At 34.6% G+C, this 25,107-nt stretch overlaps 1 protein-coding gene across 46 annotated transcripts in view; it reads left to right on the forward strand.

Moving 5' to 3' along the window:
• Positions 1-25,107, forward strand: part of MAGI2 (membrane associated guanylate kinase, WW and PDZ domain containing 2) — a 1,307,576-nt gene that overhangs the window by 859,229 nt on the left and 423,240 nt on the right. For all 46 annotated transcript variants that reach the window (XM_072759854.1, XM_072759849.1, XM_072759863.1 and 43 more), the window contains one exon: positions 1,902-1,981. In XM_072759854.1, coding sequence (XP_072615955.1) covers positions 1,902-1,981 — 80 coding nt within the window. The remainder of the gene's footprint in view (positions 1-1,901; positions 1,982-25,107) is intronic.

A 25,107-nucleotide genomic window follows, 5' to 3' on the forward strand; every position in this document is an offset into this window, starting at 1 on the left:
CATGGGTGTCTTTAGTTCAGAAGAAAAGACTAGATGATATTGACATGACTACAAATGAGGAGCAGAATGAGACAAAAGTGTCTGCAGTACTTGCTTCTGAAACTCGATAATAAAGCACCATCAGATTTTACAAAGGTCAAATTGGGAGTACACAGAAGCTAGCACACTCTCCTGGCGATTTACAATTTGACCAAATTCACAGCCTTTATCTGATCAAATTATGAGAGCCCTGTTTAGAGGCATCAATCATCGCAGAGGTCCTAAATGTGAAGGAAGTGATGAAGAGTATTTTCGCTTTACCACACATGAAATTCAGAAATAAAAAGGAATCTTCTGGAGCAGAGACTTCATGACGCAAGAATCTTAATGTCTCTAGGTTTTCAAATCAGAGATGTCTCTACAATAGACAGGATCATCGTCCAGAAAACACCATGTGCTTTAACACCTGGACTTGCTTGCCCACTCCCAGCTTGTCTTTATCTTTCCTGTTTCCTACCTTAAACTTTTCTTCATTAGATAGGCACCTGGTCTCTATAAGTTTGCTATTAAATATGCTGCCTGGAAGAGTTTTTTGACCTTTGCTCTAAGTGGAGATTTGCCTGTGAGGTTATCTAGCTAATACTTGTGTCTGTGATACAAAAAAAGCATAGTTAAATTTCAAGGAAGAAAGAGAAAATATATGTGAAATTTTTATCATTTGACTTTCATCGTTATCATTTGACTTTCTTACAGCTGTGTTCAAATATCCCTATTATCTGGCTTTAGTTTATATTTCTAAACTATTTTCTACTGTTCCCTTTCATGTTCCATTTATTGGCCTCTTGACTCTTCCCTGTATGAGCCTCACACTTTTCCACACCTGTGACTTTGTTCATTCTTTTTCTAAAGCCCTCACAAATGTCACATCCTTGATAATTTGTCCACTGGTAGAGGGGATCACTTGAGACAGCTGTACACAGTAAAGACTTTAGCTCCAAAGAGCAGTTTTGAGCTGGTGAGTGGTTCTCGAATTATAATGTGCATAAAAATCACCTGGAGTGCTTGCCAATGATGGAGATTTTGTGGCTCAACCTCAAAGATTCTGATTCAGTAGTTCTGTGAAGACCCAGAATATGCACTGTTAATCTCCAGGTGACTCCAATGCAGGTGATTCCAGGGCCTCTTTAAGACACACTGTTCTAAGAACATCTCTATGTTTTTAAAATTCCTGACTAAAGGCTTTCCAGGAGATATTTTTTTCCAAAGCACAAATGTCATTTAAATTATTATTAATTCCCAGAAATTCCATTCTAGAAGCACTAGAATACAGGCATTTGTATCCTATGCCTGCCTAACTGGATTGAAAATATTTAGATGTAACACAGCTAAATATGGGTTAATGAAATTGCTATTAATCACTTTTTGAGAAAATGTAGGCATCCCGGGAACATGCTGTAATTTTCATCACTTTTATACTGCCTCTGCCAGCTCTGTAGTTAAAGAGTAACAAAACAACTGTTTATGAAAAGGGTAGGTTTAAGATGAAAATAATCATTTTGCAAAAGTGAGGAAACAGTATCAGAGCCTGCGAACTGTGCTCTTCCAAGTGGAGAATCCTGTATTTGTAATAAATTCCTTTTGCTCTGGATGAGTTCTGCATTTTCAATGAGGTGAACTTGGCAACATTCTAGTTGATTTTAATAAAAATAGCTGCTTTGAGGACAGGGAGCTGAGGTTGCCAAATTTACAGCTGCCTTGCACAATTACTCTTACACCTCCTTCAGGGCTACTTAGAACCAGTAAGCAAATTAAGTGTATCGATTGCAATTTTGTTGGACTAACAGCCCCCCCCCCTTTTTTTAAGGAATAAACTTGATTCCTTTCAGTATGTGTCTGTTCAGAGTGATCTCTTTTCTTTTCAGCCATAACACAAAGACAACATCATGGCTGGATCCTCGACTTGCGAAAAAGGCTAAACCTCCAGAAGAGTGCAAAGAGAATGGTAGGTCATTAAGTTTCTATGATGTTTCTGCGTAGCGCTTTGAGCATGTTTGTGTTTCTTAAAGGAGGGTCTCACCGACAGGAGCAATCATGTAGTTGAGACAATTTTAAAGATGTAATATTTAATGCTTAGAGAGGAGAGAGAATTAACGCAGCTTTTCAGCAGTGCCATGTGGTTTTCCTTTCTCTTTCTGAGGAAACTGTGCCGGATATCACATCTCTGTCATCTCTGTTGGTTCTATGTGACTCCTGGCCTGACTTTCCACCACCTTCTAAGGACTTTTTGTTTGCAATATGTCTCTCTGAGGACTCTTATCTTTTCATTGGCATCAAACATGATATATAGAGAAACAGTCTTGTGGACCTATAAATATTATTGATTTTTGTGTTTAGAGGCATAGCATTCTGCTAGTTATTAAAGAATCAGTGTTATACAGATCTATACATATGGCTACTTTCCTTTAATCAAATATTTGAATTAAATAACCAGTTGCATTAATGTCCTGGGATATCCTTAGTATTTTCTAGTTTCTAGTGTAGTAATACTAACTTGCTTAGAAACTGACTGTTTTCATGTATGTGAAGAATGTTTTTGAACAATGTTGGGGGTTAGATGGGTGTAAACCTTGCACTGATATTAGTAAATTAGACGAAGTCTGTTACAGATGACACTTGTAATTTTTAAAGATGTTGAGTTTAATGTTAAAGAACACTTAAAATTTAGCTAAAATGATAAATAGCATACTCTCCTTTGATTTATTATTTGACTACAATCAAGCTTTTATCTCCTCAACCTATTAAAGCCCTGTTCACAGGCATCTATCATTGAGAAGCTCTTAAAAGTGGAGAAAGTGATGAGAGTTTAAGCTTTTAAAAAAGTTTTTGAAAAGTCAACTTTTTATAAGTCTCTAATTCTAAAAGTCCTTTGTAACAATAGTCCTGGCTTTATCAGATAATATTTTGATAACATTGTTCATTTCTATAACTGTTCACAAGCTAGTTATACAGAGTTCAATTAAGAATTATAGTGTACAATTTATATGTGCATATTTGAATGCATAAATATCCAGTTTTAACCACTGTCTATATTAAATTTTATATTCATAGCTATATCTGTATGCTTTCTGTAGAATAGTATGACTGCTTGTGGTTGAAGCCCATAAAATTATGTGACCTGGACTTTTGATCACCATTAGGTTATATATTTCCTTGACACCAATAAGACATGTGCTGCAGATTGTGATCAGTTATAAATTAAAATGGAAGTTATATCTGTTATATATGGAAGTTACAATTCACTTTTGCCACAGATGTAGAAACCTTAGTATATCCTAATTAAAATGAATTTAACGATTTGCAGTGCTGTGACACATTGAACTTCTCAGCTGTCTTGTTCCTTTGAGTTATTCTTTTTATTAGAAAAAGCTGTTAAAATCAAAGTTTAAAATTCTGGGAGAGATGTAGGCATAAGACATTGCATAATTTTAATATTCCAGTGTTACCAGTTTTTCCCACATCCGCACTTGTCTGTCTTCTCAGGATGATAAATACCTAAAATATGATGCCAGTGTCTGAGGAGCACATGTCATTGAAAAACAAGGCCTGCAATATAGTCTTGTAGTTCAGAATGATTTATAACCAGTCAATTACTATTTGTTTTCATTTTCTACAAAATAAATAACTCCTAGATTTTATTCCATATATTACTGGAATGTTTTACAATGGAAATTAACATCTAGTTAGTTAGAATACTATTATTCCAGACACATATTTTAAGTTTTCTTGCCAAGAAAATTGCTTTTATGTAATACTGTTACTTCTGTTTTATTTTTCATTTCTTTAAGACATAGGTTAAAATTGTGTGTTTGAATGTTGGATGTTAATGGACTGCTAGTTGAGCTAGCCAATTAAGTGAGGTTTCTTTATATGTTCCACTCAGACCAAACAAAGTAGAGTAATTTTCTCAATGCTGGGATATGTGTAAAATGTGTATAAAAAATTATGGAGGCTCAAGATGATAATATCTTTCTCCAGCAAAGGTTTATCCTTTTTATGCCAGTGAGATAGAGTGGAGGCTAATTACTTAGTCCAATCTGGAGTTGAGCCAATAGGAGGTTGGGCTGAGTTTTGGTAAGACCCGATTTATCTCTGGTTTGTTCCTGTACTTAGGATGTTTGCCCAAGGTTTTCAACTAACAGCCTATTTGCAGGTCAGCAAGCATTTTCTATAAAGGGTAGGTAGCCTATATTTTAGGCTTTGCAGGTTATCCAGTCTCTTTGTAACTACTCATTATGCAAAAGCAGACAAATCAATATATAATTAAAGGACATGGATGTATTTTGATGGAGCTTTGTTTACGAACAGAGAATTTGAGTTTCGTATATTTTCAGGATTTGAATTTCAAAATACTGTTCTTTTGATTTTTTTTTTTTTGGCAACCATTTAAAAGTATATAAATTGGTCTTCATTTCTGGACCATACAGAAAATAGAGGCAGGCTGGATTTGGTCCACAGGACAAATCCTGGCCCCGTGTGTTCATGTGGGGCCTTCCTCTTGGCAGATCTTAAATGCCAATATTTTAAAAATATTTTTTCTTCCTAGTATTGCAAGACTGCCAAAAACCTGTGGTGCATTTCAGGGGTTTTAGCTTAGCTGTTTGCCTCTAGACCTTGCAGCTTCTGAATTGACAGATGTCATCATGGGATAATGGGTTGTCTGTTTAAGATCTCTCAAGTCTATATTTTGTCACTCCAGTCTCTCAAGACTCCTCAGCTTTCGGCTAGCTTCCCTAACCTCTAGCAGTGGCCTTCTACCTAGGCAGTCTGGGTTCTTACCACAGCCCAGAATCAACAAAATCTGCTGCAAATTCTTCTCTCACTTCTCCAGGGTTTTCTCCTCTTTGGAATCCTAGGCCTGTTGTTTCAGCAGTGCTGATGCCTTTAAATTGTTTATGTTTTACATTTTGTGTAGATTTTCTTTGTGTTCTCATGGTTTATAAGCTTCTCACTCCATCCTACCTGGAAGCAAAAGTTTTATGCAGTATTTTTTAAATTGAACATTTTAGAGCTTATTGGATTGCATAACTATAAATTCTTTATTATTGTAATTAAAATTTTGATCTCTCAAAATGGAATTCCATGATGTTGTATATATGTGCATACTGTCATGAATGTGCATATGTACTGTGTGTGCGTGTGTGGATATGGATCTGTAAATGTTGACATTTTTAGTTCCGTTAACACTGGTACATAAAGTTAATTTCTTGGTCAACTATAAAAGAAGAAGCTGAGTGAAAGAGTGATGGAAGGGAGGTTATCAACTGATTTAAATTATTCTTGGGTTAGAGAAAAAAACTAGCAAATATTTTCTTATTGTTATCAAGGGGGACATGGGAACATAGATGGCTCCATACAAATACATATTAAACAACCATCTATTGACACCAAAGCAACCATTTTATCTTGAAGCATAATGTACTAAACGTGAACGCATACTTCCTTCTCTCACAATACAGTCGAAAGTACTAAAGTCACTACATTCTGTGCATTTGTCATCGCTCTGCATTTTTAGAGTTTTAGCACCAGTCTACATAGCAGAAAAAAAAAATCTCCACCTACTACTGGATTCTAATATTAGTATTTGGGGGAGTGCCATTTAGCAAGCCAATATAGTCTTTTACAAAACGCCACAGAAATAGTGGTTAACTATTAAACGATTTGGAGGCAAGATCAGTGAACTGCATATAAAAAACATCAACATATTGTCCTCGGCCTCCACAATCAGTACCATGGGGTTTCTCCTGAGACATTGCCGATCACATATATCTCAGTGGGGACACATCCCCCAAGATTCACTGAGCTATAGGGTTAACGTCAAACATGATTCAAGCCTTGGGGTGCCTGGGTGGCTTGGTCATTTGAGTGTGCAACTCTTGGTTTCAGCTCAGGTCATGATCTCATGAGTCATGAGATGAAGCCCCATGTCCCCGTGTCAGGTTCTGTACTCAGCAGGGAAGTCTGCTTGAGATTCCCACCCTCTGCCCCTCCCCCCACTATCTTTCTCATAAATAGTCTTTTTGAAGACACCTCATAGAATCATTCTTTTCTTAAAGTTGAAATGTAATTAAATTATCACATTCAGGAGAAGAAATTGTGTGAAATTTGGAGTCAAGGAAACTTCTAATCCAAACACAAATCTGTGAGCTCTTCTTCACTTCTGAGAACCTAAGGTTTCTTACCTGTAAAAATGGGAAGGATATCTGTTTCATGTAGATTCAGTTTCACAAATAAAAGGGACAGTGCTTGTGGCACTACAGGCTCTCAATAACTGTTCCTTTCTTTTCCTTTTCTGTGTGTTCTGAGCCAACAAATAAGCCTCATAGAAGACAAGGGGAATAATTCAGAATAGTTGGCCTACCTAAAGAGCTTTGAATTATTCTAGAGTATCCTGGAGAGATGGAAATGAACAAACCCTTGCAGGCTAAAATTATCTGCCTAGCTAATTCCAGCCTAATATTGATAGATTAAAGATTGTCCCCCTCCATTCTGTCATGATGGCTCTAAATTCTCACAAAATTGTAATCGCAGCTGTACATACTAGGTGGCTTCATTTCCATATTCGATGTGTATGAATTATAAGGGAGTTTTCTCATATTGCTGTAAAAAAAAATCACATAATCTTAACCTCTTTACCTATATGAGAACTCCATTTCCATTGACATTCAGTTAAAGTTTTGAGTTATTAGTTTATCTTTAAAAAAAATGGTGTCCAAAATGCACATAAATGAAGACAGCATAAGCTATGTTTGGAATATATATTAAGTGGATTTTTTTTTCAAGAGAAGGAGGTTGCCTTTATATATATATATATATATATATATATATGTGTGTGTATATATATATATATCATTATATATATATATAACGATATATATATATATATCATTATAGTGTACAAATTTTTTCTTTGAATTCAATTTCCCAACATATAGTATAACACCCAGTGTTCATCCCCTCAAGTGGCCTCCTTAGTGCCTGGCACCCAGTCATCCCATCCCTCCCCCTCCTCCCCTCCTTTGTTTGTTTCCCAGTGTTAGGAGTCTCATGGATTGTCTTCCTCTCTAATTCCCCCCTTCAATTTCCCTACTTTCCCTTATAGTCCCTTTCACTATTTCTTATATTCCACGTATGAGTGAGACCATATGAGAAGGGTGCCTTTCCTAAAATAATAGAAAACACTAATCAATTTTAGGTTATTTCTTTTTTCTTTCTTTTCCAAATTTTTAAGTTCCAATTAGTTAACATACAGTGTAATATTAGTTTCAGGTGTAGAATTTAGTGATTCATCACTTATATTCAGCCCCCAGTGCTCATCACAAGTACCCTCCTTAATGCCCATTTAGCCCATCCCCCTTCCCCCCTCCCCTCCAGCAGCCCTCAGTTCTCTATAGTTAGTCTGTTTTCTGGTGTTTCTCTCTCTTCCCACCCCCCCCCCCATGTTCATCTGTGTTATTTCTTTAATTACACATATGAGCATATGAGTGAAATCACACAGTGTTTGTCTTTCTCTGACTTATTTCACTTAGCATAATACTCTGTAGCTCCATCTATGTCATCGCAAATGGTAAGATTTCATTCTTTTTTATGGCTGAGGAATATTCCATTGTATACGTGTGTACCACATCCTCTTTATCCATTCATCAATCTATGGATTGATGTCGGATTGTTTCCATAATTAGCAATTGTAGATATGCTGCTATAAATATCAGGATACATGCATCCCTTTGATTTAGTACTTTTGTATTCTTTGGGTGAATACCTAGTAGTGCAATTGCCGGATCACAGGGTAGTTCTACTTTTAACTTTTTGAGGAACCTTCACACTCTTTTCCAGAATGGCTGCACCAGTCTGCATTCCCACCAACAGTATAAGAGGGTTCCCCTTTCTCTGCATCCTCATCAACATCTGTTGTATCCTGTATTGTTAATTTTAGCCATTCTGACAGGTGTGAGGTGATGTCTCATTGTAGTTTTGATTTGTGTTTCCCTGATGATGAATGATGTTGAGCATCTTTTCATGTGTCTGTTAGCCATCTGTACGTAGTTTTAGGTCATTTCTTAAGTGAATTTCTTAACTGCCACACAGATTAGGAAACACATAATTTTATTTTTGTAGTTCACATTCTGTTTCTAGAATGCATAGTTTATTTCTTTTTCAAATAGGGGCTTTGGCCTGTTGTCTCATTAAATTTGTATTGATAATTAATGACCCTAATTTCTCAACAATAAATATGAGCAAATTAATTTCACCTTTGAATATTTATTTTCCTAATCTAATAAACCTAAGATTATGTTTGTAAAGTACCTTGATAGCTTTCCCCTAGGAATAATTCAGTAAAACCGGCTCTGGGGCACCTGGGAGGCTTATCGGTTAAATATCTGCTTTTGGCTCTGGTCATGATCTAGGAGTCCTGGAATTGAGCCCCATGTTGGGCTTCCTGATCAGTGGGGCATCTGCTTCTCCCTCTCCCTCTGCCCCTCTCCCCTCACTCATCCATTTGCTCTCTCTCTCAAATGAATGAGTAAAATATTAGAAAAAAACAGACTCTAAAGATACCCCTCAAGTACTGAAACTTTAGAATTGAAAAGTCATTGATATTTTGAACTCCTATCTTTAAATATTATGAACTAATTTGAATGTTATTTTGTTTTTATACTGATATTTAGGATGTTTTATTAAAAATTTGAGGAAATTTAAAATATCTTAATAGAAACTGTTATTTTGCTAACTGGTACTTATTCATATTAATCATGATTTTTTTATAGCAGGACTTTAAGGTATGCTTCATCCAATAATATAGTACCTTTTCCAGTGTTTTCAGCTTAGGGGTACTACAAAATACCAACACTTTAGGAATATAAATCTTTTGTGGAGGAAATAATAAAATCAAATCAAATCATATAGGATAGATTTTCCACTGCTTTGCATCGATACCAATTCTTCTGTTTATGGCTGGCATCTGTTATAATTGGCCCCCATCTACTCTGAGTGATTAGTGTCCAGACCATAAAAGTTGTTAAATATTTTGAATATCATTTTTGCACTGATCATTTATGTATTTCTCTCTTCTACCTCCAATCTTTATCATGGCTATAAAATAGTACCTGTGTAAGGATTATAAAATTGCATCCTTTTATTCTTGATTGCTCAAGTTTCTTTTATATTTAGGAATGAGTTATGTCTTGTCTTTACTGCTTAATGCATGCAGGTTTGAAAATAATATTGACAGCATCAAATCTGCTTGTTTTGTACAATAGCGAAATAATTTCAAGATATTTCAAATATGGCTTTTCAAAGTTTTATATTTTGAAATATTTATAAATTCACAGGAAATTCTAGGGAGGGCCCAAACACCCCTAACAAAGATCCCCAAGGTTAACACCTTACATGAATATAATACCGGATCAAAATCAGGAAACTGACACTGGTACAATCCACAGATTTATTTCACTAGTTATCCAAGTACTGGTGTATATATGTGTATGTGTGTATTTTCATGCAGTATATCACATATGTAGTTACATGTGACCATGACCACAGTCAAGATTCATAACTCTTCCATCCCATAAGACTCTCTTATGCTACCACTTTTATCCATATCCATCCTCTCACTGCACAACCCCTAACCCTAAACAACCACTAATCTGTTCTCCATGTCAATTTCTTTGGTATTTCAAAAATGTTCTATAAATGGAATCATGCAGTGAATAAACTTTTGAGATTGACTTTTTTTCACTCAACTTAATTTCATTGAAACCCATTCAAGTATGTGTATCAATAGTTTGCTACTTTTTATGTACCACTGTTTGTTTAAGCATTTACCTGTTGAAGGACATCTAGGTTGATTCCAGCTTCTAGTTAATATGAAAAAAGCTGCCACAAACATTTGTATATAGGATTTTTCATGAACATAGATCTCTTACCTGGGATAAAAGCTCAAGACAGTAATTGCTAGGTTTTTTGGAAAGTACATTTTTAGCTTTAGAATAAACAGCTGTACTATTTTCCAGAATGGCTATATTCTTTTACTTCCCACCAGCAATGAACCAATTTTCTCTACATCCTTTCCAGCATTTGGTGTTATGACTTTTTTAATTTTAGTTATTCTGAGAGGTGTGTAATATTACATTATGGTTTTAATTTGTATTTCCCTAATGGCTAATGATATTGAACATCTGTTTTGAAAAATAGTATTTATTTATATGAGAGAGAGAGATTGTGAGAGAGAGAGCACAAGTTGGGGGGGGGGAGAGGGAGTCTCTCCACTGAGCAGGGGGCTCCTTTCCAGGACCTTGGGATCATGATGAGCCAAAGGCAGGCAGATGCTTAGCCAACTGAGCCACCCAGGCGGTTCTTGAACATCTTTTCATGTAAGTATTTCTCATCTGTGTATCCTGCTTGGTAACATGTCTGATGATGTCTTTTGCCCAATTCTTTTTTTTTTTTTTTTTTTTTTTTTTTTTTTTTTTTAAACATTTTTTTTTAATCTTTATTTATTTATGATAGTCACAGAGAGAGAGAAAGAGGCAGAGACACAGGCAGAGGGAGAAGCAGGCTCCATGCACCGGGAGCCCGATGTGGGATTCGATCCCGAGTCTCCAGGATCGCGCCCTGGGCCAAAGGCAGGCGCCAAACCGCTGCGCCACCCAGGGATCCCTTGCCCAATTCTTAATTAGATTATTTTTTAAATTTGGTTTTGAGAATTATTTACATATTCTATATATAATAAATCCCTTTATTAGATATGTTGTTTATAAACATTGTCTCCCAAACTATGATTTTTATTTTCTCCTCTTAACGGGGTCTTTTGCAGAGAAAACATTTTTAATTTTGATGAAGTCAAATGTATCAATTTTTAGCAGTTTATCAAATTTATCAAGTTTTCCTTTTCTGAAACATGCTTTCAGTATCAAATCTAAGAACTCTCTAACCAGCCCTAGATGCCAAAGAGTTTCTCATTTTCCCCCTAAATTGTGTACTTCAATATTTGACCTGTAAGTCTGTGACCTACTTTGAAATAATTTTCGTATAAGGTGTAAGATCTAGGTTGAGATTTTTAAATTATTATTATTACTATTATTATTATTGTTGTAGCCTATGGATGTCCACTTGCTTTAGCACTGTTAGGTGAAAAGGCTATCCTTCCTCCAGTAAATTGTGTGTACAACTTTGCCGTAAATCATTTGGGTTCCATTGATCTATGGGTCTTTCTCTGCACCAGAACCATCCTGTCTAGATTACTGTAGCCATATCCTAAGCCCTAATATTGAGTACACTGATATTCCCTAACTTAGTTTTTTAAATGTATAGATAGAAGGTTTAATTAATCAGGAAGATTTAAAAAATTCTAAATGCATATGCATCTGATAACATACCTTCAAGTTTTATATAAAGGAAAAAATTACAAATCTGAAAAGAGGATTTGAAAAATTCATGGAGTATATTACTTCATGTACCTCTCCTTTCTCAATATTTTAAACAAAAAGAAAGATTTGAATAACAGAAATAGTAATCTTGATTTAAAAGCCACATATAGACACTGCACTTAGATGGAAAGTACTTTCTCAAGCACACAGAGTACTTTACAATGAGTACATGGTAGTCTGTGGAGCAAGTCTCAAGAAATTTCAAAGTTTATATTCCTGTGTTATAGAAAACCTTAATGATGTATCAATAGAAAGATAACTAAAATACTGCCCATGCTTTGAAATATAAAAACGATTTTAACATGTTTTTTCCAAATTTATTGAGATATAATTGATATATTGTATAAGTTAAAGATATACAACATGATCATTTGATACACATATATATTGTGAAATGACTGACAATAATAATTTTATTGTGTTAATACATCCAGCAACTCATATAATTACTTTATGTGGGGGGTTGGGATGAGAACATTTAAGATTTATTCTCTTAGCAACCTTCAAGTATAATACATAGTACTATGAACTGTAATCAGCATGCTGTACATTATATCTCCAGAGCTAATTCATCTCATAACTGGAAGTTTGTATCTTTTGACCAACATCCCCCCATTTCTTCCATTTCTTAGCCTTCCATTCGGCTCTGTTTCTATGAGTTTGCAGGAGAGGGAGTTCTAGATTTCATATATGATATCCTACAGTATTTCTCTCTATCTAACTTATGCATAATACCCCCAATCCATCCATATTGTCACAAATGACAGAATTTCTTCCTATAGCTGAAAAATATGCCATTGTAGACGTACATTACATTTTCTTTATCCATTCATCCATTGATGGACACATAGATTGTTTTCATTTGCTGGCTATTTTGAATAAAGCTGCAAGGAACATAGGAGTGCAGATACCTCTTCCAGTAGTGATTCAGTTTACTTCAGATACGTAGCCAAAAGTAGAATTTCTGGATCATATGGTAGTTCTATTTTTAATTTTTTGAGAAACCTCCATATGTTTTCCATAGTGGCTCTACCAATTTATATCCCTAGCAACAGTGCCCAAAGCTTCCCTTTCTTTCTACATCGTTGCCATCTTTATATTTTTGATAATAAATAATCTAACAGGTATGAGATGATATATCCTTGTGCTTCAGACATATTTCCTTATGATTAGTGATATAGAGCACATTTTCATGTACCTGTTAGCCATTTGTGTGTCATCTTTGGAAAATAGTCTATTCAGATCCTTTGCCCATTTTTTAACTGATTTTTTTTTCTTTTTTTACTCTTAAATTGTATGAGTTCCTTATACATTTTGGATTTTAACTCCTTTCAGATAAATGATTTGAAATATTTTCTACCATTCTATAGATTGTCTTTAAAAATTTTTTTATTGTTTCTTTTGCTTTTTAGAAGCTTTTCAGTTTGGTGTAAGTCCCACTTTTTTATATTCTATTTTATTGCTTGTGTTTTGGCATCAAATCCAAAAAACTAATTGCCCAGATCAATGTGAAGAAGCTTTTTCCTATGTTTTCTTCTGGTAATTTTTGGTTTCAGATCCTATATTTAAGTCTCTAATCCATTTTAAGTGATATAGGGGTCCTATTTCATTTTTCTGCATATGAATATACAGTTATCTCAATACCACTTATTGAAGAAACTATGTGTCTCCCATTAAGTACTCTTAGCTCTCTTACTAAATGTTAGTTGACTATAAGTGCATGGGTTTATTTCTGGATTCTTGATTCTATCCCACTTGACTATGTGTCTCTTTTTATGCCAGTACCACACCATTTTGATTATTTTAGCTTTATGATCTAGTTTGAAATCAGTAAATATGATGCCTTGATTTTTGTTTGTTTGTTCTTTCTCTCTGGATTGCTTTTGCTATTCAAGGTCAGTATGATTTCATATGAGTTTTAGGATTTTTTTTATTCTGTGAAATATGCCATTGGAATTTTGATAGCAATTTCATTGAGTCTATAGACAGCTTATAGATAGCTTTGGGAAGCATGGACATTTTAGCAATATTAGTTCTTCCAATACATAAATTCAGGATATTTTCCCATTTATACATGTCTTCTTCAGTTTTTTTCATCAAAATCTTGTATTTTTAGTATATAGAACTTTGATCTCCTTAGATTTGTTCTTTAGAATTTCTTTATTTTTTATTCTATTGCAAATGGGATTATTTTCTTTATTTATCAGATAATTCATTGTTATTTCTGTATCCTGAAACTATATAATTATTGATTACTTCTGACAACTTTTTGGTATAGTCTTTAGGGTTTTCTATATGCAAGATTATACTTATTTGCAAACAGAGATAATTTTACTTTTTTTCTGATTTGAATACCTTTCATTAATTTTCTTTGCTAATTTCTCTGGCTAGGACTTCTATTACTATGTTAAAGGAAGTGATGGGAATGGGCTCCCTTGTCTTATTCCATATCTTAAAGGAAAGATTTTCAACCTTTCATCAATGACTAGCTGTGAGCTTAACTTATTATTTATTATTATGCTTTTATTATATTGAGATACATTTCTTCTCTGCTCAAATTATTTAGACTTTCTATCATGAATGAATGTTGAAATTTTTAAATTGGTTTTTGTGTTTCTATTGAGATGATCATATAATTTTATCTTTCATTTCATTAAAATAGTATGTCATATTACTGGTTTATGTATGTTGAACCATCTTTTGCATCCCAGTGGTAAATTCCATTTGGTCAGAGTATAGGATTCTTTAATGCACTATTGAGTTCAATTTGCTAATATTTGGTTGAGAAGTTTTACATCTATATTTTTAAAAAGATGTTATTTATTTATTCATGAGAGACACCAAGAGACAGAGACATAGGCGGCGGGAGAAGTGAGCTCCCTGCGGGGAGCCTGATGTGGGACTCGATCTCAGGACCCCAAGATCACAACCTGAGCCAAAGGCAAAGGCTCAACCAATGAGCCACCCAGGGGCCCCTAACATCTGTATTTATCAGGGCTGTTATAATTTTCTTTTCTTGTAATTTTTTTGTCTGCTTTGGGTTAGGAAAATGCTGGCATCATAAAATGACTTTGGGAGAATTCCCTCCTCTTCAGTTTTTTTGGAAGGGTTGCAGAAGGATTGGCATTACTTTTTCATTATATGTTTGGTAGAATTCACCAATGAAGCCATCTGGTCCTGGGCTTTTCTTTGTTGAAAAGTCATTTTTATGATTATAGTATTTTAATGAAAATTATAGTCTTTTTTATAATTATTTGTTGAATTACTTCCAGGACATCCAGAGGGGAGGGACAGAGAAAAGTGAGTCCATACCATCTTCTCTGGGACCAGATGTCTAAACGCTACTTTTGATACTAAATGATAACAATAAAGTTTACTTTATCATACACTCTTTTCCATCTACCAACACCCTGTGAGGTAGGCAGATTTTTTAACCCCTACTTTTTCAGTTAATAATGCATTAACTGAAATAAAGCATTCCAAAGATTTTAAGGGCCTTGTCCAATAAACATAAATTTAAAAATAAGGCTAAATACAAACCACCCAAGTTTAAGGTAGATCTCAATGTTATGTCCATCATACAACATCACAGTATGTCTTAGCTGGAGACACTAAGCTCTTAAAAATATGTTAAACTGTTTTAAAATATTTTTACTTTATAATTTTGTATTTAAAAACATAAAGGGAACTTTTTCATATATCTTAACATTCTCTCTGGTCTATCATTTATAAATATACCAATCTGTATAATTTTATGATTGAATAATTTACTTGTCATTTGATTTATGTTCTTAAATTAACAGAGTGAATTTAGCTCTTTGAAAGACATTTTTAAGTAACTATTGATTTATATTTTATGTTTTTCAATTTAAAAAAAAAGAAGAAGCTTTTGTGGGTTTTATGCCTTAACAATTTCTAAAAACGTTCACTACAGTCCACATAATGTTGGAACAATTTCTTTAAGAGTTAAATGTGGGTCTCTGTCAATCATACTATGAGACACAGTCTTGTGTGTCCCTCAGTGGTTAGATCTGTTCATCAATGCAGAAAGCAAAACAGAAAGGTGAAGCTCTGATCTGAATATTATAGACAAATTCTTTTAGAAGTAGGAAAAACAGATCCAGGCCATCAACCCAAACCACTGAACATTAACTGTAATGACTTGTAGTTGATGGGGGTGGGCAGGGTGGAGGTGGGAGGGATTGGGATAGGAGGCTTAATTTAGGTTGCTGAGGTGACATGATCTGATGTCCCTCTTGGTACATTTAATTTTAAGGTTTCCTAAATATTATACATGACAAAACAGTACTTTCCAAGGAAAGTGGGTATTTGAAAAGTTTGTTTGTTTTACTAATTTGGGTGAAATTTGAGCACATATGACATAATCCAATGTATGATTGTGGCCTAAGCATGAAGCATCTCAAAGTGCCTGGTTTAATACATGTTCAATGAGATCACTCACAGCTATAGTTAAGGGCCTATCCATTTTACTATTAAAAACTCATGTTGGGTAGCCCCAGTGGGTTAGCGGTTTAGTGCTGCCTTCAGCCCAGGGCATGATCCTGGAGACCCGGGATCGAGTCCCACGTCAGGTGCCCTGCATGGAGCCTGTTTCTCCCTCTGCCTGTCTCTCTCTCTGTGTGTGTCTCTAATAAATAAATAAAATCCTAAAAAATAAATAAATAAAAAATAAAAACTCATGTCTTCAAGAAATTACTTATCCAAGAGATCAAGATTTTATGTGCTCTTTGTAGAAACAACTTGAATTTAAAAAGCTGTCTTAGACAAAAAGGGGCAAACACAATTTGGAAGCTTTGATACCAAAACTGCATAAAGAACCCAAATATATTTAGAACTGTTATTTCCGAGGCACCACTTCAAATCAGTAATACAAAATCAATAGGAAATTTTATTGACTATATTTGTTCTTGAACTTCTTACCAGTAAGTAATAAATCATGGAAATTATATTATCACTTTTTTGACCATAAAATTAAGCTTGACAATTTCATATTGATTTCCCAATACTTGCTTTGATTTTTTTAGAGTCTTATTTCTCTTCTTCCACATTATCTTTTCAATTTATTCTAACTTATATTTTTTCTTTTCACCTCATTCTTGTTTGCTTAACCCAAATCTTTTCTTTGAGGTTGTTTTATTCACTCTTCCAGTGTTTTGAGGTTACCAAAAAAGTTACCTTTTCCCTTTGATTCTGGTACTCAATTATCATATATCAAAAGTCATGTTATTCCTTTTAATGTGGATTACCTAGTTGCAAATAAAGCAGGCTGACCTATTTGTCCATATGACAGGTATTTGTTGGATATCCATTCTGCTTGTAGAATTGAACTATGCCCCATGAAAAATGTAAATAAATGCAACCTGTTCTTCAAAAAGCAATATAATTGACAAGATACTATAGTCAGCATTCCAAATAATGAGGAAAGTTTAATGATGGTGTGAGGAATCACCATCACCCAAGAGGAAAATAAAGGACAACCGACCATGAACAGGAGTGTTCAAAGAAGGCTTGTTTTGAAAGACATGGCATTTGAGCAGAATTTTATTTTTATTTTTATTTTTTCCAAGATTTTATTTTTAAGTAATCACTACTCCCAACATTGGAATCTAACTGATCTCCACCCTGAGATAAAAAGAGTCACCTGCTGTACTAACTGAGCCAGCCAGGTGTCCCAAGAATCTTAAAGATGATTTGGATTCACAGTCATTCTTAAAGGTTCAGCTTCTGCTGAATTATTTCATTAGGTCACCTTCTCTTTCCAGTCCACTCCTTCTCCTTGGGTGTTACTCCCTTTCTCATCATGCTGATGACTCAATTTTTCCTTTCAATTCTGATTAATTCTGCCTGCTATTATTAATATGCACAGGTGCTATGTCCATTTCCGTTTACTCCATTAGATTTTGTTTCTATTATGTTATTATTGCTTAAGTAATTTTCAGTACCTCAATCCTCCACTTCTATGCCAACCAGCTTTGCATTTGCTATACTATCTTTCCTTTCAAGTTCTTCTTTTAAAAGGCACAAAACTTGTCCTTTCCATCACTACACTGTTACTCTTACGTGTGTTCTTTCGATCTTTAGTCCATATTTTCATGTATGAAATCCCTTATGCAAGAAGATATTTCTTATATTTTTTGAAATGTATTCTCTTAAAATTACCTCATTCCAAATGGATATCTTCTTTCACTATTCACAATAATGTACTTTCCAGCTATTCTTTCAATCCTTGCTTTTTATATTCAACATAAATTCAGGGTTTGTGTCTTTATATTCAAGATTCTGCATGATTTCTGTCTCACTCCATTTGGTTTCTTTTCTTTGGAATGCTACCAGCTGTTTCTACTGTTTTTTCTATTCCATTCTGATTACTAATTTTTTTAATTCATTTAAGCACTTTTGGATCTCCTTAAGACGACAGTTCAGAAAGGTCCACGTACCAACTTGGTATATTGATAGCACATGGATTTGACCTCCAAATACTAAGGGAGCACCTAATAAAATTATGACACAAGAAAAGGATCAATGAATATATAATTTGAAGTATTATGAGCATTTTGGGCTTCAGTACATTTTATTTTACAACAACAACAAGAAATTCAACTTCCAAAAGTTTGAGTTTTAAACAAGAATATCAAGGTTTTCTCCCTTGAATTGAGCTTCCTATGTCTGTGTGAACATGTTTAAGGTTTAATAAATTTTACATACACGGTATTTTCTGAAAAAAATCTGTTACATGAAAAAACATTTGGTTTTTCACCTTTAAATGGAGAAATTACCATAAGCTTCTATGGATGGAAGATTTTATGTCTTCATTATTATCTGTATGGGTTGACATTTCCTTGTTTTATTAGTCTACTTGCTATTCCGATTCCACCAAGATTATTATTTTGTATAAAATTCTGGCCTCATGAAAATGAAAGCTTGTGCTCAAAACTTATACATCTCACTCTAAATTTTGAATGTGTGTTGCCTCTTTGTCTAGTAATTGGGGCTTGGCAATCCTCAATAACTGTTTATATTTAATTTAATTAGAATCCTAGTGGCTGAAGTTATGTCATATTAGCTCTTTTTCCAGCATAATTTTAAAATTACCTATTGAGTCTGCAACTCATAAGTTTTCTTGAGAGTGTAACTGAATTATAATCCCATCTCCTAAATAGATGTATTATCATACAATTTTTTTATCATCTTCACACAACTCATAACTAACAACTCAACATATGCCTGATGCCATAAAACCAATGGGTGCCTTTACAAAATTTGTCAGGAGAAAACCCAATTTGCAGGTAAATAAATACGAAACATGTGATAGTTAGATCTTTTCCTCACATAGGATAGCATTCCTCTTGGTTTATTCTCACATTGATACCAGTGTATATGACAGTATGTAAGGAAACCTTTCCTGCAAAGCACTAAAGGCTGCAAGTTGATGTTACTATTGTGCTGCTGGGTGGTCTGTAAATTAATATATGCTGGAGATTGTTCCCCGGTGATGAGAAGGCTCAGATGGTGGTGAAAAACCAATGCACTGAGTCTGAGCAGGTTGTAGCTCTTTCGTGACTACTTTGCCTTTTACACGTATCTGATAAAAGAGCTCATTTAAGATCTCTTCTCACTCATTTCTTCCCTATCTTCTCTCCTCCTACTTCTGGACTCTTTCATGTAATGGCTTCTGAATTAGAACTTTCTACTTGTGAGTTCATTTGGAGTGAAGAAAGTTGACGAAGTACTGTGTTTAGATCCCCCAAAGGGAAACCACTACTTTCATGTATGATTGCATAAGAAATATAGTATGTGTGTCTATATGTGTTGTACATCATTGGACACAGCAAAAATTATGGCATAATAAATACATCTGGTTAATTAGAGAGGACTTCTTTTACAAAATAGACTTTTGTGTGAATTTTTTAGAAAGGCTAAAGAAGTACAGCATGAGACAGAGGAAAAACAAAAACAAACATGTTATACATGCGGATTGACTTGAGGATGCTGTTGGGTGGGAGAGAACAATTAGGTTTTCCTGACTAAAACTGGGATTGGAAGCAAATATAGTCATATGTAAGTATAAAAGTAGATGAGCATAGTGAGGTAAAAGGCAGAAATGTTATAAAGTGATATTATACTTCAGCTGCTTTTGTGTATTTATTGTTTACAAAACATATTTATTTTGTAAAGCATTTATGCAGATGTCAGATTTTATCCTAATCAGCATTCCATGAACTATTAAAAATTAATATTCACATTAAGACACCAAGGCCTAAAGAGGACAATGATTCGCCTAAACCAGTTGCTGATTAACTTGCAATTAGATTCTTCCCTTGTGATTCTTCAGTTAGTGACCTTTCCCCATATTATATTGTCACTCCTCATGGGGTGAAGCTCAGGGATAAACAACTATCAAGAGTCCCTGGGATTTAGAATGCTAACTCCTTCTCCTAGAAGATGTCAAGCATTAGTATCATCGTTGCTGTCATAAACAGAAACCAAGATCTAGAACAACAGCATATGTTTAGGATGATGCTGCTTAGCATTATTGTGCAACTTGGGAATTCACGCTTAGAAGAATGCTTGAGTACTCTCCCAACATTCCATTGGGTTTATGACATCCCATTAAATGGAACAGTGTTGCAGCTAACATTTACTAGTATTATTTGGAGCACATGGTTCCTGCCATCCTTAGAAATGCAGTATTTCCTCAAAGAGTGCTAAAAGCTGTCTTAAACTTTTTAAATCCATAGCTTGCTTCAAGGGCAATATGCAATCCTTCAAAGAAAAGTTTTCTTTTTATTAAAAAAGGTGTTTATTGACTCCTTTACTGCCACAAGGCAGATAGATTTAGAAAATATTTTTGGTTGCTCCTTGGTTCCATCATCATTATTGTCTATATTAGTTTGTCTCAAAATTTGTTGCCTTTTCTTCAAAGATTGTTTTAGGACTGTGTATTGTGTATGTATATAAAATCATAGACAAATCTAGCAAATAACTGCTAATTTTTTTAACTAAATGTAAAGTAGTAATTTTAAGATTTTTTTTTTTAATTTTAAGATATTAATGTAGATTGGGGAACTACATTTTGCCATGATGCAAATTTATTATTGCAGCAAAATTGGTGATGAAACATTTGATAGGGTGAAGAAATTATCATTTTTGAATCGAGTTATTATAATAATTTAATACTATCCCGATAACTCTGAGCCATGGGACTACAGAAAGGGAACATAGGGGCGCCTAGGTGGTTCAGTCGGTTAAGCAGCTGCTCTCAGCTCAGGTCATGATCCCAGGATTCTAGGATCAAAACCCACGTGGGGTTCTCTGCTCCACAGGGAGCCAGCTTCTCCCTCCCCCTATTCTGTTCACCTTGTTCTCTCTGGCACTCACACACACACTCTCTCTCTTTCTCTCTGCCAAATAAATAAATAAAATCTTTAAAAAAAAAAAAAAGGGACCATCGGATAGTCAGTAAGAACATGGACTCTCTCTGAAGCTATACTGCTTCAGTTCAGATCCTGGTTCTGCCCCTTACTGGCTGGTAAACCTGGGCAAGTTACTGAATCTTCGTACCTCAGTGTCCACATTTCTACAGAAGAAAAATTGATCTTTCTCATCATAGTGAAAATTGAATAGATTAATATATTTAAAGTGCTTAGAAATACGCCTGGCATAGTATAAACACTGTGTAAGTCTTTTTTTTTAATTTTCTAAAAAACAAACATTTATTGAATGTCACTCGTGTCAGGTGCTGATATACTGATAAAAATATAAATTGTCTCATAAAAATACCAAGTGGTTTTTAAAGTAAATTAAAAATTATCCCAGAGTAGGACAATCGGGGGCTAAAAATTAGCACATTAAACTCGGTTTATAAAAGAGCAACAGATGTCATCATCCTAAATGTGGTCTTCTTACTGAAATAAAACTGAAAAACGTAATTCACCTCTTTTTTTTTTTTTTTTTTTTTTTTTTTGGTAATTCACTTCTTATGTAATATAACCAGTACTCCAGCTCACTTTGGGCATGAAATGGTTAAAAAACAAAATAAATTTTCCATTCTTAGATGAGTACAAGCTGTGTATTGCCTTGTGAAACAGTTTGGTTCAGCCACTATAATTCACTATTACAGAACACAGAGAACCCTAATAATTTGTTAGTGCACAAAGGATTATTTAACAAGTGTTAGGGCCCTGACAAAGAAACACTTGGTTGTTTAATTTTACTGAGAATTATTTCACTTTTTTTTTTCTTCTGGTAATAAAGGCTTACCTCAAAAACATATTAACTTATATCTTATGCCTGTTTTGTGTGTTCTAAGCTTGACAGTAAAGCTGACTTTATTGTAAAGCATCTTAAGGAAGTGACAACTTTGTGTCTTAATCATACATGTCCCTACTTAACAGACCCATTGTGTTCAGCCAATGGACTGGGATTTTCTTTCTATTTAGAAGTTTATTCTTTTTTTTAAAGATTGTATTTTTTTATTTGACACAGAGAGAGCACAAACAAGGGGAGCAGCAGAGGGAGAAGGAGAAGCAGGCTCCCCGCTGAGCAGGGAGCCCAAAGCAGGGGCTCCATCTGAGCAGAAGGCAAATACTTAACCAACTGAACCACCCAGGAGCCCCTAGAAGTTTATTCTTGTAAACAGGAACAAATTATTATTTCTCTGTGTCTATCTTCTGTGGAAGCAGTAATTTTAGTGGCTGACTCAAATTGCTCCCAGTTCTGTGCATACTTCATAATATCCTGAAAGAGAAAATTTATATTGTTTTTTGAATCTTCACATGCCCAAAGTGATCTAGAGCTCTGATTATGTTGCATGGCAAGTGAATGATGAAAAGAATGGGTGAATTATGTTGATCAAATTTATTCCATTAAGAAAAAAAACAGAGCCTTTTAAATATCTTTCTGTAGTCAGTCATTCATAATTCCTACTTCTAAATAAAGAATAAATAACACATTAATGCATATTAATATGTTCCAAGCAATTTGTCATTATTAATTCTCAATTTCCTGTTAATTTTTTTTCAGTTAACTGGTGCTTGATTAAACATAGTTCCTATTTTTTAATAAGTGTTCTAGATGTAGATGACAAATTCTACAATGGTTGAATACAAAAGATAGAAAATATATAATTTTCTTTAAAGAGAGTAATAATCTCTTTTAAGTTCAGTTCCCTTTGGATCAAAAATTATTTTTCCACCTACATTATGTCAGTGCAGAGCTAGAGGCTTGGGCTAGAGAGATGAAGAAAAATAGTCCTCAAGGTGGTTTTACATCCTGATAATGAGACAAACATATGTTTGGAGACTTTCAATGCAAAATGGTAGAGGCTGATTTCCACAAGAGCTTAGGGAACACAGAGGAGGAAGATGGAGTGCATCAAAGGCATTTTGTATTTTCTGCATTACTTTTACTGGTTGTTCCTTGGTTTAAAAGCACCATAGTAGGTGATAGGTAGAAGAAACTGCATCCAAAAATCACTTAGAGGTTACAGGAAGGATGGGAGGGGAAGTGAAATCAGGAATATTTTAGAGTGATCCATTATCATTAAGCAAATTGGAACACTGGGAATCCTATCCCAGGGGTAAAGGCAATATAAAGCTGTTCTTCCCAGATAGGAGCCAAACAGCCTTTAGACTAGCACTATTATTGGAAATAGAAACTCTCTGAAAAAATAATTGGGAGAAACAGCCAACTGTGTTTTAAAGTGGTGTCTTTATATCAGGGAGGTATGAGAGCCTTTGCATGTGGCACGATCAGATTTTCTTTACTTGGGCTCATTCCAAAGAGAGGAAAGAAATGCCATGCCATTAGGATGGTCTTAGGAGAGCTTTTCAGTTGGCAAGTATGTGTACATTTATGTAGCAAGAATTCCTCCAGTCTTCTTCACTAAAGAAACACAATGTAATTGGAGGGGACTTCCCATAGCACAAGGCCAGGGACCGTGCATCATTTCTAGCATGGAAGGTTTAGGAAGGTGTTTGCACAGAATAAGTAATAAAAATAGTGTTGTGAAACGCTTTGTTTCCCATTTGGTCTATGTCTCCGGTGGTTCTGATTCTAGACTGGTTCACAAATATGATTAGTAACTTTAGACTATGCAGGTCTTAATTTAGTTTTAGAAATTAATTTAGTTATCAAAATTAATGGATGATGTACCTAGTTTTCAGAGAGTATACATATTTGTGAAAGATATCAAATCCATATATATTATGAACTGTATCTAGACTTCTGTCCCGAGAATGTGCAGCTCCCCAGAGAATTGAGAACTAGTGCTAATTTACTTACTGTTCTATTGTTTTTTTAACCTTGACTTATTCAAAACAGTGAGTTTGTTAGGCAACAAGTAATAGTAATGATGGCATCCCTACCCTAAATCTGAACATGGTACCTGAAATTCTTCTCCTGTAGCCTTTGACCATTATCCCGCCCACCTGTGAGTGATTTTGCTATTATTGACCTCCTGACTTGGCTTCACTGTGTCACCTCCGCCTGACTCCTACCTCAATCAGATTTATTAGCTGTAAGCAGCAGCACTCTCTCCATCAAATCTGTCAGAGAGAGGAATAGCCAAGGTGTCAGAGGCATCCTTTGCTTTAACCTCCCAGTTATGGTCTGGCAATCAGTTGGCTGTGTATCCTATGGACCTTCTATTTTTTTTTTCTGTGAAAAACTAAAGCTTAATAATATTAAATAACTCAACTCAGAGAAAGTTACTATTGGAGACCTACTTGAAAAGTATTTTAATTTTAACATCAGTATGATACAGCTGAAATGATTTTTCAGTGGTTTGAAACACATACTGTATTTTCACATAATTTTGTAAAATGCAGATACCTATAGAAAAGCAAAATGAGAATAGCCAGCAGACTTCATATACGTATCATACATACATATGTATAATTTATACTTTGATGTACACATGGAAAATAATGAGTACCTTTAATTTATCAGTCCCTATCACCCCCTAATCTCCTACATTCAACCCATTTCATACATTTCTATTGACTGCGTGAATCATTAGCCACTGAGTTTGTGTCCTCTGCAAAAGGGAAGTGATGGAAACAAGATCTAGTATTTTGTCTACTATATATCAGGTTCTGTAGTAGGATGCTTTCATATATTATCTTATTTAAATCTCATAAAACTATGAGAAAGGATTATAATCACCATCTTACAAAAAAGATAATGAGTCTGTGACAGTTTAATAAACTAGCCCAAAGTTCACTAAGTACAAGCTCTGGGAATCAAACTAAGATCATTTTTTTTTGTTTTGTTTTATATTTTTAGTTGAATTGTTTGAATAGGTAATATAGTACATGGCGCAAAGTGTGTAAAGCAATGAAGTTTTCCCCCTACTTGTGTCCTGTAGCTACCAGTGTCCTTCCCCAGAAATAAAAAAAAATTTGTTGGTCTTATATATTCTTCTAGAGATAGGTTTCTTTCATAAACAAGCAAAATAAAAATGTTTGTATAGAGCTTTCTTGGTTTTTATTTTGTTTTTAAATGAAACAATTGGAAGCCTGGGTGGCTCAGCAGTTGAGCATCTGCCTTCGGCCCAGGGTGTGATCCTGGAGTCCCAGGATCGAGTCCCACGTCAGGCTCCCTGCATGGAGCCTGCTTCTCC

This window comes from Vulpes vulpes, chromosome 5 (assembly GCF_048418805.1).
Source record: "Vulpes vulpes isolate BD-2025 chromosome 5, VulVul3, whole genome shotgun sequence".
Lineage (NCBI taxonomy): Eukaryota > Metazoa > Chordata > Mammalia > Carnivora > Canidae > Vulpes > Vulpes vulpes.